Source organism: Lissotriton vulgaris, chromosome 11, assembly GCF_964263255.1.
Source record: "Lissotriton vulgaris chromosome 11, aLisVul1.2, whole genome shotgun sequence".
In the NCBI taxonomy this organism is placed as follows: Eukaryota; Metazoa; Chordata; class Amphibia; order Caudata; family Salamandridae; genus Lissotriton; species Lissotriton vulgaris.
The window spans coordinates 209,328,414-209,340,870 of record NC_141699.1 but is presented as its reverse complement, the minus strand read 5'-3'; the positions used below and the strand labels follow the sequence as shown (position 1 = coordinate 209,340,870).

The 12,457-nt window shown below is 43.0% G+C and overlaps 1 protein-coding gene across 3 annotated transcripts in view; it reads left to right on the top strand.

Annotated features, from left to right (window-relative positions):
• TRPV4 (transient receptor potential cation channel subfamily V member 4) overlaps nucleotides 1-12,457 on the top strand; it is a 619,663-nt gene that overhangs the window by 478,178 nt on the left and 129,028 nt on the right. For all 3 annotated transcript variants that reach the window (XM_086943119.1, XM_086943118.1, XM_086943117.1), the window contains exons 9-10: nucleotides 2,741-2,833; nucleotides 8,006-8,079. In XM_086943119.1, the coding sequence (XP_086799245.1) occupies nucleotides 2,741-2,833; nucleotides 8,006-8,079 (167 nt within the window). The remainder of the gene's footprint in view (nucleotides 1-2,740; nucleotides 2,834-8,005; nucleotides 8,080-12,457) is intronic.

Below are 12,457 nucleotides of genomic sequence, written 5' to 3'. Positions count from 1 at the left end.
CCTGGATTGAGAGTCCGATCACAGGCTTTCTAGACTGGCAGTTTAGCTCATAACCCAGTTCCACTCATTCGACTATGAAGACAATGAAGCTGGGCACAACAGCTGTTGTACCTGAATACAGGACACATTTTTGATCCTGGAAATTCACTGTGCTCCTACAATGTTTCTTGTGGATCTTTTAAAGGCCATCACAACAACCTCATAGGGATGCTGCATACATGAAAGGCTCTGATAACTTGAACCCGCAGTGCTGGAGCCTTTAAACAACATTTGTTTCCGCAGGTTCCACATTGGAATACCGAGAGCCTATGTGGAGAAGTCATACATTGCTATTGAATTTTATATATCTTTTGTTTCTGGGAGTAAAGTACTATAGAGTCTTAGAATGCTTAATTATTTCTTGGTATGTTTGTGTTTTTTAGTCATCCTTTGCTGTGTGGGGATTAGCCAAACTTTCCAAAGAAAACAATGTGCTCAAATCCCCACTTGATCTTTCAGTGGTAACCATTATACTGTGAATCAAAGGTATTTTACTTGGTAGAATAATCAGGACATTGATTGGGGATGGCATTGTGTTGAGACAAAATTCTAAAGCTAGCACATGTTGGCAAAGCTGTCCTCATCTAGCACTTGGATTTCAACTACACAGGCATTCCTGTGTCACTGGGGCCTGAAGAAGTCAGTTCAGTTTACAAGCAAACATAGATGGATGAGATGAGAGGTTTCTGTTCGAAGGTGATGGGAAGAGGCAGGGTAGGACTGACCTGTAAGCCAATGAGGCTGTGTCCAAAGGGCTGGTATGACAGGTAGTTTGTGGGCCGTGTTTAGGTCGAGCCTAGAGTCGGTGTGCATTTGCTGCCCTGTGAGCCATGCGGTATTGGAGTATGCATTTAAAGACCTGCCCACTCTCTGCCCATATTTTTCATTGGCTTGTGTCATTGCCCTTCGTAAATACTGGCTTCTGAGTTATAAATAGGCTTGTTAGTACCTCCTTAGAACCGCCTTGTCTTCATTTGTAACCCCCCCCCCCCCAAGGTGACTGGTCCTTTTATTTGACTTGTTACACAGTGTGTGTTATAAGTAGGTGAGAACTATTTAGTTTATTTCTGACTAATGGGGACAATGGCGGCTGTTTTTTGGTTGTATTTGTAGTGCGCCCAAACAGGACAATGGCGGGCGCTTTTGTATTGAGCGCTCTGCCACTCTAACTTTAAAAGTGCCTGCCCCCTACCTCCACAGTACAATTGCGATTATTTTTTTAAAAATTACTTTTAAGAACTCAGCATCCGCTTCAGGGATACCGCGCTTGTTTAAAAAAAAAAATTAAACTTCCATGCTGACTGTGACTCCTGCTATAGGGACATAGGGACACCGCACTCAGTTTCATTTTTTTTTTACCTTTACTGTTGCCCACAGCGCCTGCTTCAGGAACACCACACTGTTTCTCTCTCATTTTTTTTTTACTTTACAGGTGAGCATGGCGCCTCCTCCAGGAAAACACTCCCAACTAGTAATACGGCAGTCGAACTGCCGAGCTCACAATGGTTGGACAGCCTTTGCTGGTACGGTGGTCCACGGACCTCCAAACTCAAAATAAGGCCCTCAGTGTTGACTTGGCAACTTGTTTCTAGGCCTCGGTTTTCAGGTTGCCAATCGTTGCCATAAGTTGCATATGTCAAATTGATTCTGTTGTACCAAGCAAAGACTGCACCTCCCAGAATTCATTGCCATGTTCACTGAAAGGCAAGGCTAGAAAAGCATGTTTTTTATGGCCACAGAATGTGTCTTTTAAATCGTATCCCAGATGAATTGCTGCCAATTTTTAATTCTTATTTTTTCCACTCTTTTCTCTCTTCACCTGTGTTCTTGTCTTTTTATTTCCATTATGGAGGTAGCTCGAAACCCTCTTTATTTATTTTTTTTACCTTCCCATGCCCTTATTTTATTTTTTTCACGTCCCCCACCACCACTCAACTGCTTTGGATTTGTTGTTTTTTTGTATTATCTACTTTGTTTTTTGTTCTTCTGGGAACTAACATCTGTTCCCACCTTTTTCTTCTTCCTTAACCTCTTTTTTCCCTAGTTAATATCTGTATACTCGATCCTTTCTGAACCTGATTTTTTGTTTCTTTGAATTATTGACTATTTTAAGTTTTTTAGCAAAGCAAATCTTAAGAAGTATCGAATTGATAATTACAAATGTGGAGGTTTTGACATATTATCATAGACATTCAGAGATCTGGAAATGCCGAGTACAAGCAATAGAATTCTACGTGGCCAAGACTGTTTTATGACAACTGAATAAGTCCAAACTGAAGTGTTTACACATTTGATGTTTCTTTGTCAAAGTTATACCTTATGATAGTGTGTCACAACTTTATTTCTAATGATGAAGTGAGCAGAAGTGGAAAATATAAAGTAACCAGTGAGAAGACTTCTTCTTCCAAACTGTTTATTCCAGGTGTGCCCAGTGTATGTTCAGGAGGGCTGAATCCACATCAGATTTTCAGGATCTTTATATATTTATTTATTTATTTACATTTAATGGGTCTAAATGAAAATCGTTTGCATAATTGACGGTTATCCTGAAAATGTTGTCATGGATTCAGCCTCTCCCACACCTGTCTTTTATACTTCTGTTTTATTCTATTTATTCCAGGATTTCGGGAAATTGTTTAGAGCCTGATATGAGTAGCCTGAATTCTTACTAAATAAATGTTTAACTTTTCCTCTTTTTCAGCCTCCCTATCCCTATACCACTACAATAGATTACTTGCGCCTGGCTGGAGAAATCATAACTTTGTTCACTGGCATTTTATTCTTTTTTACTAATGTGAGTACACATATCCTAGCTGATTATGCATGTTTCTTCTCTACTGAATCACTGTTTGTCTTATAACTGATCAAGAAATTATTTTCCTAGGCATTAATTCCAGACTAGCCTTTTTAGGTCTGTGGTTCTCAAGGTTACACTCTTCTGACCCCATTCCTATTGAGTGTTGCTTCTCATCTCTAAATAAAGATATCATATGCCTCTAAGATGCTCTTAGGTGGTTATTTAAGGTATCCGGGAAATAAATAGGCTCTTATTCACTGCAACAGGGATGTGGAATTCCTATAGCCCAACTCCCAGGGCATATTGTTTGGGGTCAAGGGCACTAAGTTTTCATGTGTATTTTGTCCTTGGGACAAGTAGGCCCAACCCCTTGCAGCACAAACCCTTTGGCTGCCGGTTTGCAATACCACATTAAGGATCAGGGAAGGACACTGCCTGCAGTTAAGTTAATGTTTGTGTGCATATGTTAATGTTGTTCAAACTTGTATTCATGGTTCATTAATTGAAAGCTTTTATTATTAGGGTGAGCGCTCTAAGTAAATGTAAGTTCTGACTGCACTACTGACAGTGGTTCTAGTATAAAAATGTGTACACATGGTTTCAAAGCTTAGCAATATGAGGCTATGCATAATGCTCCCAAAATGCTCTGATTAGATGCGCATATTAGCAGAAGCTTGAAAGCAACATTAATGATTCTTTGCTTTCAATATAAAATGTTCCTAAACAAATGAAAGTAGGAAAAAAAACATTTAGCTCAACTACTGTAAAATTTCAGGTACCCTTTCTTAGCAGAATCATTTAGCAAAATGTGTTGATGCATGCTAGTATTTCGCAAAAATATTCACATTGCAAAATCAGTGTAACCAGTTTCAATAAGGTTATGAGAAACATAAAATTAAACAAGCATTGGTAAAGCCAGTAGGCCTGAAATTGGTGGTCAGCCTTTTAGTTTTGGCAATGCGTGACTTGTTTTGGCATGGTTTTTGTAAAACCTTATTGATGTGAGAGCGTCCAGGCCCTCACCATTATAACAAACATTGGCAAAAGCAAAAAATAGTTTTTGTTCTCAAAAAAGCACACACTGCCACATTTGTATTGGCACTGAACAAAACTACTCTGTGTGCCGATATGCTCCTTGTAAAACACCGACTGCTATGTTAATAGAACTTAACCTAACAAGTAACATGAATGCCAAGGATTCAGTATTCACGTATGTACCACTATTGTATTAATTACAGATGTGAAGATACCCCTACCCCCAAGGATAATGTATATTTATTGGCCCTGATGAAGGTGGCATAGTTTTATTGTTGCACTGAAACGTACGTTGGCCACTTACAGACAACTGAAAACCCAACTGAGAAGGAGCCCTAAAAGAAGGATAGCAAATTAATATTTTGGTTTTGAGATCTGTGTATAATATCTAAATAATCTCCCCTGTGGGGGCTTCTGCAAACCCGGTTGGTTGTCAGTTTTCCAAGATCCCTTGTGCGTTGTATGTAAGAAGCAGCTTGTATGAGTAGTATGATTGGTGAGACTGACATGGATGATTGAATAAAGCTGTTTTATTTTAGCTTTACTTTTATTATGGAATGTTTAGGTGGGGGCATTAATTGAAATTTTGTATTGTGTATTAATTGTAATATCACTTTTTTCCAAAATATAGGAACGATAAAATGTGTATTTTTGTTTTTGTATGTGTAAAAAATCCTTTTGAAAAATAATTAAAAAATGGCTTTTTGAAATGAATTACAAACTAAGAGAAATAAATGATAAACAAAGCCTATACATTGTCTTTTGCATGTATTGATATAGTTCTGCTGTGTCCTTATAGAAAAACGTTTTGAGTTGCACCAATCTGTTGAAAATTAGATAGGTCAGTCCAGAGGTTCCCATATAACGTACATTCCGTTCTTTCCCCCTCCTCTAGACCTAAAAGAAATTAATATTGGGGGTACCCTTAGTTGTTATGAAAAAAAAAAAAGACCGACTGCTGTCACCACAGTGAAGCCAGCGGATACAGAGAGAGACAGAGAATTTTAATAAACACAAACGGTCATGGTTAACGCCAGACCAAATTAGGGGCCCAATCATTAAAGAAAGTCTCAAAAGTGCACCCTTGCTTTAAGTGCAGCTATATTTCTTCCGTGAATTCAAAAGAATTTACCGAAGTATGGCAAGAAATTGTATTCCTAGAAAATATTTGTGAACTGCATTTTAGCATGAGCAAGTATGCATGTATAGATTTGCTAATGCGAAAACCAGAGTGTTTGCAAGTTCATTTTCCCTCCAACCACTTTTTTCCCAACTCTGGAAGAAGATTTACCTCTGCCATTGTCAGGAGTAAATTTCCAACATTTCTCAGTATGGGTAAATATTAGAGAAGAGTTGTTGAAAACCCTTAAAACATGCACGTTAGTAGGTTTGCCCAGACTCAAAAGGGCATTTCAACCCTGGAGCTATTGCTTGCCACTACCTTCAGTTCCAGTATGTATATCTGCGGAAACGTGGCAACATATAGGGATATAGGGATTGCTAGTATTCAAACACTACTATGGTATGAGCCCTGCATAATCAGAGAGGCTATATAAAAGCTCCAACATAATGAGATTGGTGCCATAATGTGTTGCTGGCACTACATGGCAACAGAGGGACAAGTGGATTTTTTTACAGGACAACTAGATTCATGAAGCAACCTGCCCCATGGACAAGTAGATATTTTAATAAATTCCACACCCCTGCTGCAAGCAGACTAATTATTGTCATTCTACCAAATTAATAGGCGGGAAAGGAGGATTTGTTATCACACATGCTAGGTCCCTTGATATCAGAAGAAGTCCCACCACAGAGCCCTTTAACCTAATGATATCACAGCAAAGTGATGCTGCTCACTGTTCAACCCTGAGGAATCCACGAAGTAAATGAAACATTATTCACAATAATCATCTCACTGATGCATAAAAAGGCAAGTGTGCATGTCAGAAATGGGAAAATAGAAGTTGTAGTTTTATAACTTGATGGACCCGTTAAATACAAGTCTCTTATTAGATACTGAGCCGTAGAATTCTGTTCATCAGACCCTGGCCGGTTCATGCAGGACTGGTTGCATACAAAAGCATCCTCTTGCCATCAAGCTCGCTTTCGTTCCTAGAGGCAAAATAGGTAGCTGTTATGTTGTGTTTTGGGAGTTTGTGTAAAGCATAAATAAATTAAAGGAACCCCTTTTGCACTGACAAACCAGACTCACTGCAAAATATCACAAATAAAGCCCTGTTTAAATTAGAAACAGAAAAGTTTTCCCAACTTGACGAAATACATAAAGGTCTTCTAATGATTTGAGATCATGGGACAGGAGACTGAAAAAGCCCCAGCAATGAAGAGAGTTCTTTATAACTTAGGAAAAGAAAGTTGTTAAGGCTAGTCTTAGAGTAATGCTCTTGTTGCATTGTAAAACCTGTTCTCATTATTCAGACTGACGCATAATCACTGTTTATGTCCAGGCATAATACGTCAGTCACTCCAACATCTACCCACCATGACAGCTTGTGGTCTTTGCCCTAGATTACAGGGGCAGATAGCTCATTCCTGGTGGATGCTGGGGTAGTGATGGACATTATAAAAGTAATACGAGCAACGCTTGTTAATGTTCCTGTTCATCCTTGTGGTAATGGTGGCTTGCGGATTCAGTGGGCCCTAGAAAATCTCCCAATCCCTTGGTAGACCCACATGTGCAGGACAGTGCCAAGTGACTCCGCTCCAAATTGTTTGGGTGTCTCAAGGAACACTTGTTATCCCTAGGATTACATTCCCAGTGTGCGCATGCACACCACCTGACAAATCGGTAAAAGACTCCCGGGGGCTCCATTTCCTATACTTCCTAAAAGTGTGGTACAACATTTACCTTATGTAGTACATATTTAGTACTACACTTGTGTGCAGTGCCTGCAAGGAAATCGATGTGATTCCCCTTTTGCCAGGGGATTATGGGTAACCCTGGAGAGGTAATCCCAGCTATAGCAGATCCTATACGTGAATGAGCATGGGGGATGGAAGCTGTCTCCCACAACCTATGACTGAGGAAATATTCTGTGATTTCATCCCATTGGCCTACCCCATATGAGCAACAGACCAGTGGGACACAATACAGGAATTTCCTGTGCCCTGATACAAGGAGACTTTGGGCTACTGCCAGTTATGATCTAACAGCCCCATCATCAATGCATCAGTCCTCCTTCATTCCACCAGGCCATATTAGAATCAGGTGGTGAATGCCGCCATCTGATATAGGCATTGTGAAGGTTAGGTCACAGAGGTAAGGAACACATACATGGTTGTTGCTATTCCTACCATCAACACTGCCTTGAAATTTACAGCAGGGAGTTGGAACCTTGCCGGAAGAAGGCAGTAGCCTCCTTCCGTCACTGCCAAAGTGACTTAAAATGTATCCATTTTCAGTGTACTTGGGTCCAATTTTCAAAGCCTGTGTGATGATCTATCTGAAAGCTAAGAATTTCATGACATGGGGTTGATAGTTTTGTGCATTGCTTAAATTAGTTGTGTGGCACACAGAAGAGCCCTCGCTGAAAGGCAGTAGTAGAGCTTCTCCTTACCTAGGGGACAGCCAGAGCTCTCTTCCTGGTCTTGTTCCTATGTGACAACCTTGGGGATGACTGCACTTAACTAACTCAGGACTGACAAGAAGTGACACTTCTAGTTCCCGGTTGTGTGGACAAGATGATCAAATGATTGTCACCTTTTGTGTGGCTGAAAGATGGGTGTATGATATCATTGTGTACTTTATTGAGTGGTCGACTGAAGTCGGGTTTGGCATGGAGCGCAGATACAGGAATCTGTCATTGAATATCAATGCTTTGGCGCTGCAATTGCCTAAATAGTTGCCTTGGTACTTAGCTACTTAAGAGGCAAGCATTCTGAATTAGTCTTCTGTACCTTCTGAGACCTTCAGTACAATTGAGTCCTCTCTTGTCAATGGCCAATAAGTCTTCAAGCCCTCTTGGTTCTTATTCCTCTGGTTAGAATAATTCTCCCAACATCTTTTTCATTTATTATCCCCTACATTTAACACAGCTAAAGGTACTTTTAGCTATGACTTTTCTCACATTTCCTGTATTAAAATGTCTGCATTCTTTGATTCTTTGTCTTGCATAGATCAAAGACCTGTTTATGAAGAAGTGTCCAGGAGTGAATTCACTGTTTATTGACGGTTCATTTCAGTTACTGTAGTAAGTACAAGTTCTTATTCCAGATGTGTCTGCTTATCCTTAACGCTTTCTTGGTACCTTTGGCTGTTTTAAGGTTATGAAAATGTTACCATATGCTGCCATGTTTGCTTTGCGTGCGCCTCACTTGCACTTCCGCAAGTGGAACCCAGTTACAGCCCCTCTGATGAGTGGCAGTAAGACTGAAATGCCATATGTGCTTAGCATGGTTCACTGTGGTTCTGTATGTGAACTCACCTACCTTTCATATTGACAGAAAGACTATAACTAAGGAAGGATAGTAAAGATTTCCAGTTTACTGTTTTCTTGTTTATTAATTTTGTATTAAATCTTGCATGCACTTAAATGCAGATCCTGTGGTAAGACTTCACTTTCCGGTATGCATTCACTTTTGAAAATGGAAACATTCCCAAAGAAGGTCTTCTTTTTAGTTACTTCATGCTGCCAATCATGCCTGCCAAGCCAATATCTCTGCGGTTTGGTAGCATGGAAAGAAAAAAAAAGAAAATTATATGCTTGATATTTGCATAAATAGCAATGGATGTACATGTGCTTCTAGTACAAAGTGAAAGTTTTCCAAACAGTCTATTGTTGTATTCTATGTCTCGCTATTGCGAAAAAACGATAGGCAGGCAAGCAGGAGTGTGCATTTTTTTAATTTAAAAAAAGCACATGGAAAAATATAGAAAGAATTGTCAAGAATAAAATATGAAGACAGAAATCTGATATATATAATATAAAGATTTGATGAATCTTCATGAAATTTTTAAAATTAATACGCCGCTCACTTTAGCTCCTGTCTTGACAGTTTCGTTGTGATCTGTCAAGTGGGGGCTGAGAAGACTGGGGGTCCCAAAACGCTTATTGCCTAGGTTAATTCCCATCAAGATTGTAGATATGGCTACAGCCCGAACTGCTGAACGGAATTACACCAAATTTGCCAGAAAGGTACCTCTTGGTCCAGAAAGCGACCTTTTTATAAATGGGCGTAAATCCGCTCAGTAGTTTTGGAAATATTGAGTGAAATCCAAATGTGTGTTTATAGGGATGCTGATCCTCTGAAGAACTGATAATCCCTGTGCTGAAATGTGATTGGCTACCGACACTTCACCCAGAAGTGTTAGCAGCCATCTTGGGAATTCAGCCGAGTCCCAAAAGAAAACTTTAAAAAAGAGAAGGGAGCAGGGTAGAGATACCCTGACCCCATTAGGTCTCTTGAGGGGGGTCCCATAGGGTCAAAAAAGCAGATATTTGTTTTTTACATTTTTGGCTGGAAACGCGCCGGATCAGCGGCTCCTGTTGTGGGAAAAGAAAGGAAGTGCTGGCTCCCGCGGTTCTGTAATGTTTAGCTTCTGGATGGGCCTGGTCCCTGGGGCATGAACAATTATATAAAGGTGGGGCACACATGATACCCTCCTCCTAGGTTTAATGAAAGCCTGGGGACTGCCACCTCCCCAGGCACTTTAAAATATGGTTGCTGGTGGGCATGCTGGGCCTCTCCTCACCCTGGGGAACGCCACCTCCCTGGGGCAAATCAAGTTAATTTTATGCGGGCCCCTCATGACCCCCCGCAGCTTGGGGATCACCACCTTCCCCAGGCTGAAATACATTAATGTAGGGAATCTATTGCTGACGTCAGGAACCACCATCTCCCCAGGGCAAAGATTTACAGTGGAGGGGGTGGTGTTCAGCCCTACCTCGTGAAGCCATTTATGGCACTGGGGATCCCCACCCTCAAGGTCCAGCTCTACTACCTCCTGAGGTGAAAGGTAAGTGTTTGCTTTTGCTTGGTGGGAGCGGACAGAGCTGTCAAACAGAAAGCAGAGTTTTCATCGGTTTCCCTGCATGCAAATATGCTTGCAGAGAAACAGATAAAAAGATTGCTCCCGCAAACAGGAAGCTGCTATTTCAGCCAGCTCCCTGCTTGCTGGGACCACTGGAGCCTTGAGGCACCCCTGTGGTCGCATAGCACACTGTGTGCTTTGGGGGCACCCAGGTGACATGGCTGTGCCCCAACCCCTATTGAATAATGGCCGGGCCCCAGGGGATGGGGGCCCGGGGGCCAAAATCAGCTTGGGGAGGGGGGCCATGTAGCCCACTCCCCAATTAATTTTATTGTCAGGCTATGGGGGATGGGGTCCCCCAAGACCAAATCAGCCTGGTGAGGGGCATGTGGGACCCCTCACCCATTTACAATATATATTTGTGGAGGCTGTGCCTGGCGTGATGGGTGGCTCAACTCCCCATTGAGTTAAGGTCGGGCCTTGGGGGATAGTGTTTTTTGGGCCATATGTGGCCAGTGAGGGGGCCATGCACCCCCTCCCACTTTGATATATTTGTTTGGCCCCGGAGAGGTGAAGGTCCCTGGGAGTCTGTGTGGCCACCTCACAATGTTTTTAAATAAAATCTCGTGGGCCCCCCCAAATTTCATATACACATAAGCCCTGGGGAGGTGTTGGTACCCGGGGCATTGAAATGCCCATGGAGGGAAGGGGGGCGTGTGCACTGCTGGTCAGGGGATGAAGTCCCCTTGGCTGCTGAGGGTTATTGGGTGCCAAAAACCCCTGTTGTTCTGACAATTAAGTCCCCTAATAATAATAATATTAATCCACATTTGTAAAGCGCACAATCACCCGTAAGGGTCTCTAGGCGCTAGGGGCCGTCGGGAAGATTAAGCAAGCTATTGCCCAGAGTCAGCTGGATTGTTGAGATTTCATCGGAGGTCCACCCCCTTTCTCAACCACTCTACATAGGGCCCTCCTGGCGCACTACTGGTTGGAGGATGAAGTCACCTTGGCCGCTGAGGGTCGTTGGGTGCCAAGAACCCCTACTGTTGCAACAAGTAAGTTCCCCAGAGCGGGACTGCTGAAGCGTTGTCGCAAGCCCCGCCCCCTTTCTCAGCCACTCTACAAAGGGGCTCCTGGAGCACTATTGGTTGGATATGAAGTACCCTTTGCTACTGATGGTCACTGAGGGATAAGAGCATCTATTTCTGCCACAAGTCAACCACAGCCAGATTGCTGAGACGTCATCAGAGGCCCCGCCCCTTTTCACAACCATTCTGCAAAGGGGCCTCTTGGCACACTACCGGTTGGGGACGAATTCCCCTTTGCTGCCGAGGTTTTTATGGTGGCCAAGAACCCATATTGTTATGACAAGTAAGCCATAGGCTTTTAGCCCCTTTGATTGACTGTTTGCCCTATGCCTCTCTATTTTACTCTTTTTGCCTCTTGTTGCCTGTTACCTCTTAATTGGTCTTTTCTGGTATCCGTGGCCTTCCCACTGGTTCCTGCTGCCTTTCCCTCCCTGTCTCACCCTTGGGCTCCCCTGCTGCTCCTCCCACTTTGCTTCCTGCCTTCCACTAGCCACGCCCACTGCAGCCCAGCACCCTTCCCACATCCCAGGACCTACTTAATGGAGGCCACAGTAAAGCCTGTGCACAGGGTGCACTGAAGGCACGCTAAGGATTGGCCTATCTGCACACTGTTGCACCTGGACCGCACCCAGCGCTAGGACCCCTGGCTCTTGGCACACCCATAGGTACATTGGTACCACCCTCCATGCTCTGAACACTGGACGGCCCAGCAAACTGTGCTGCCATGCAGCTCCACACTCTATAGTAGGACCGTTCTCCTGAGCCAGATGCGCCTTTTCCTGCATCAGCACGGCCACTCTCACATCTCTAAACACCACACAGACCCTTCGTCCTATTACACCAGAAGCGACTTACTGGTTCCACTGTACACTCCTCAACACACGATCTATTTGCAAACACTCAACAGAGATATATGACCTCATCACCACCCTCACACCCAACATTTTCTTCTTCACAAGACCTGGCTTAACCCTGCATCTACCACCAACATCACCACAACTATCACAGACGGATATGAAATCACTTATCTGGACTGAACCAACGGACCGGGAGGAAGAATATCCATCATCTGCAAAGAAACCATGCAGTGCACCACCACCACCACTGACAATACCACCGCCCCATGGAACACCTGAACTTCAAGCTTCAATGGACTACAAAACAACCATCAGAAACACCCTCGCAAACCGACCCCCCAGGCCCGCAGCCCCCTGTTCGACTACATCCCTGGTTTATTTCCAGGTTTTGCTATTGATGGTATATCTTGCAAAGTGATTTAAGTTTCAAGGTCGGCACCACAGAGGGAGACTGTTCATCACCTGTGCTAAAATGTGGATTCTCTTCATCTTGGTTGGATTGCTGCAGTACCAACTGTGGTGAAAATGCTGAGGTCTGGTCAGGCCTCATGCTTAATCCCAGCAGTTCCTCTCCCAGTGGCTGCAGAAAGGGTTGTTAGACCACTCTGCCCTCACCCACTCTAGTGATGAATGAATGGAAACCTACTGG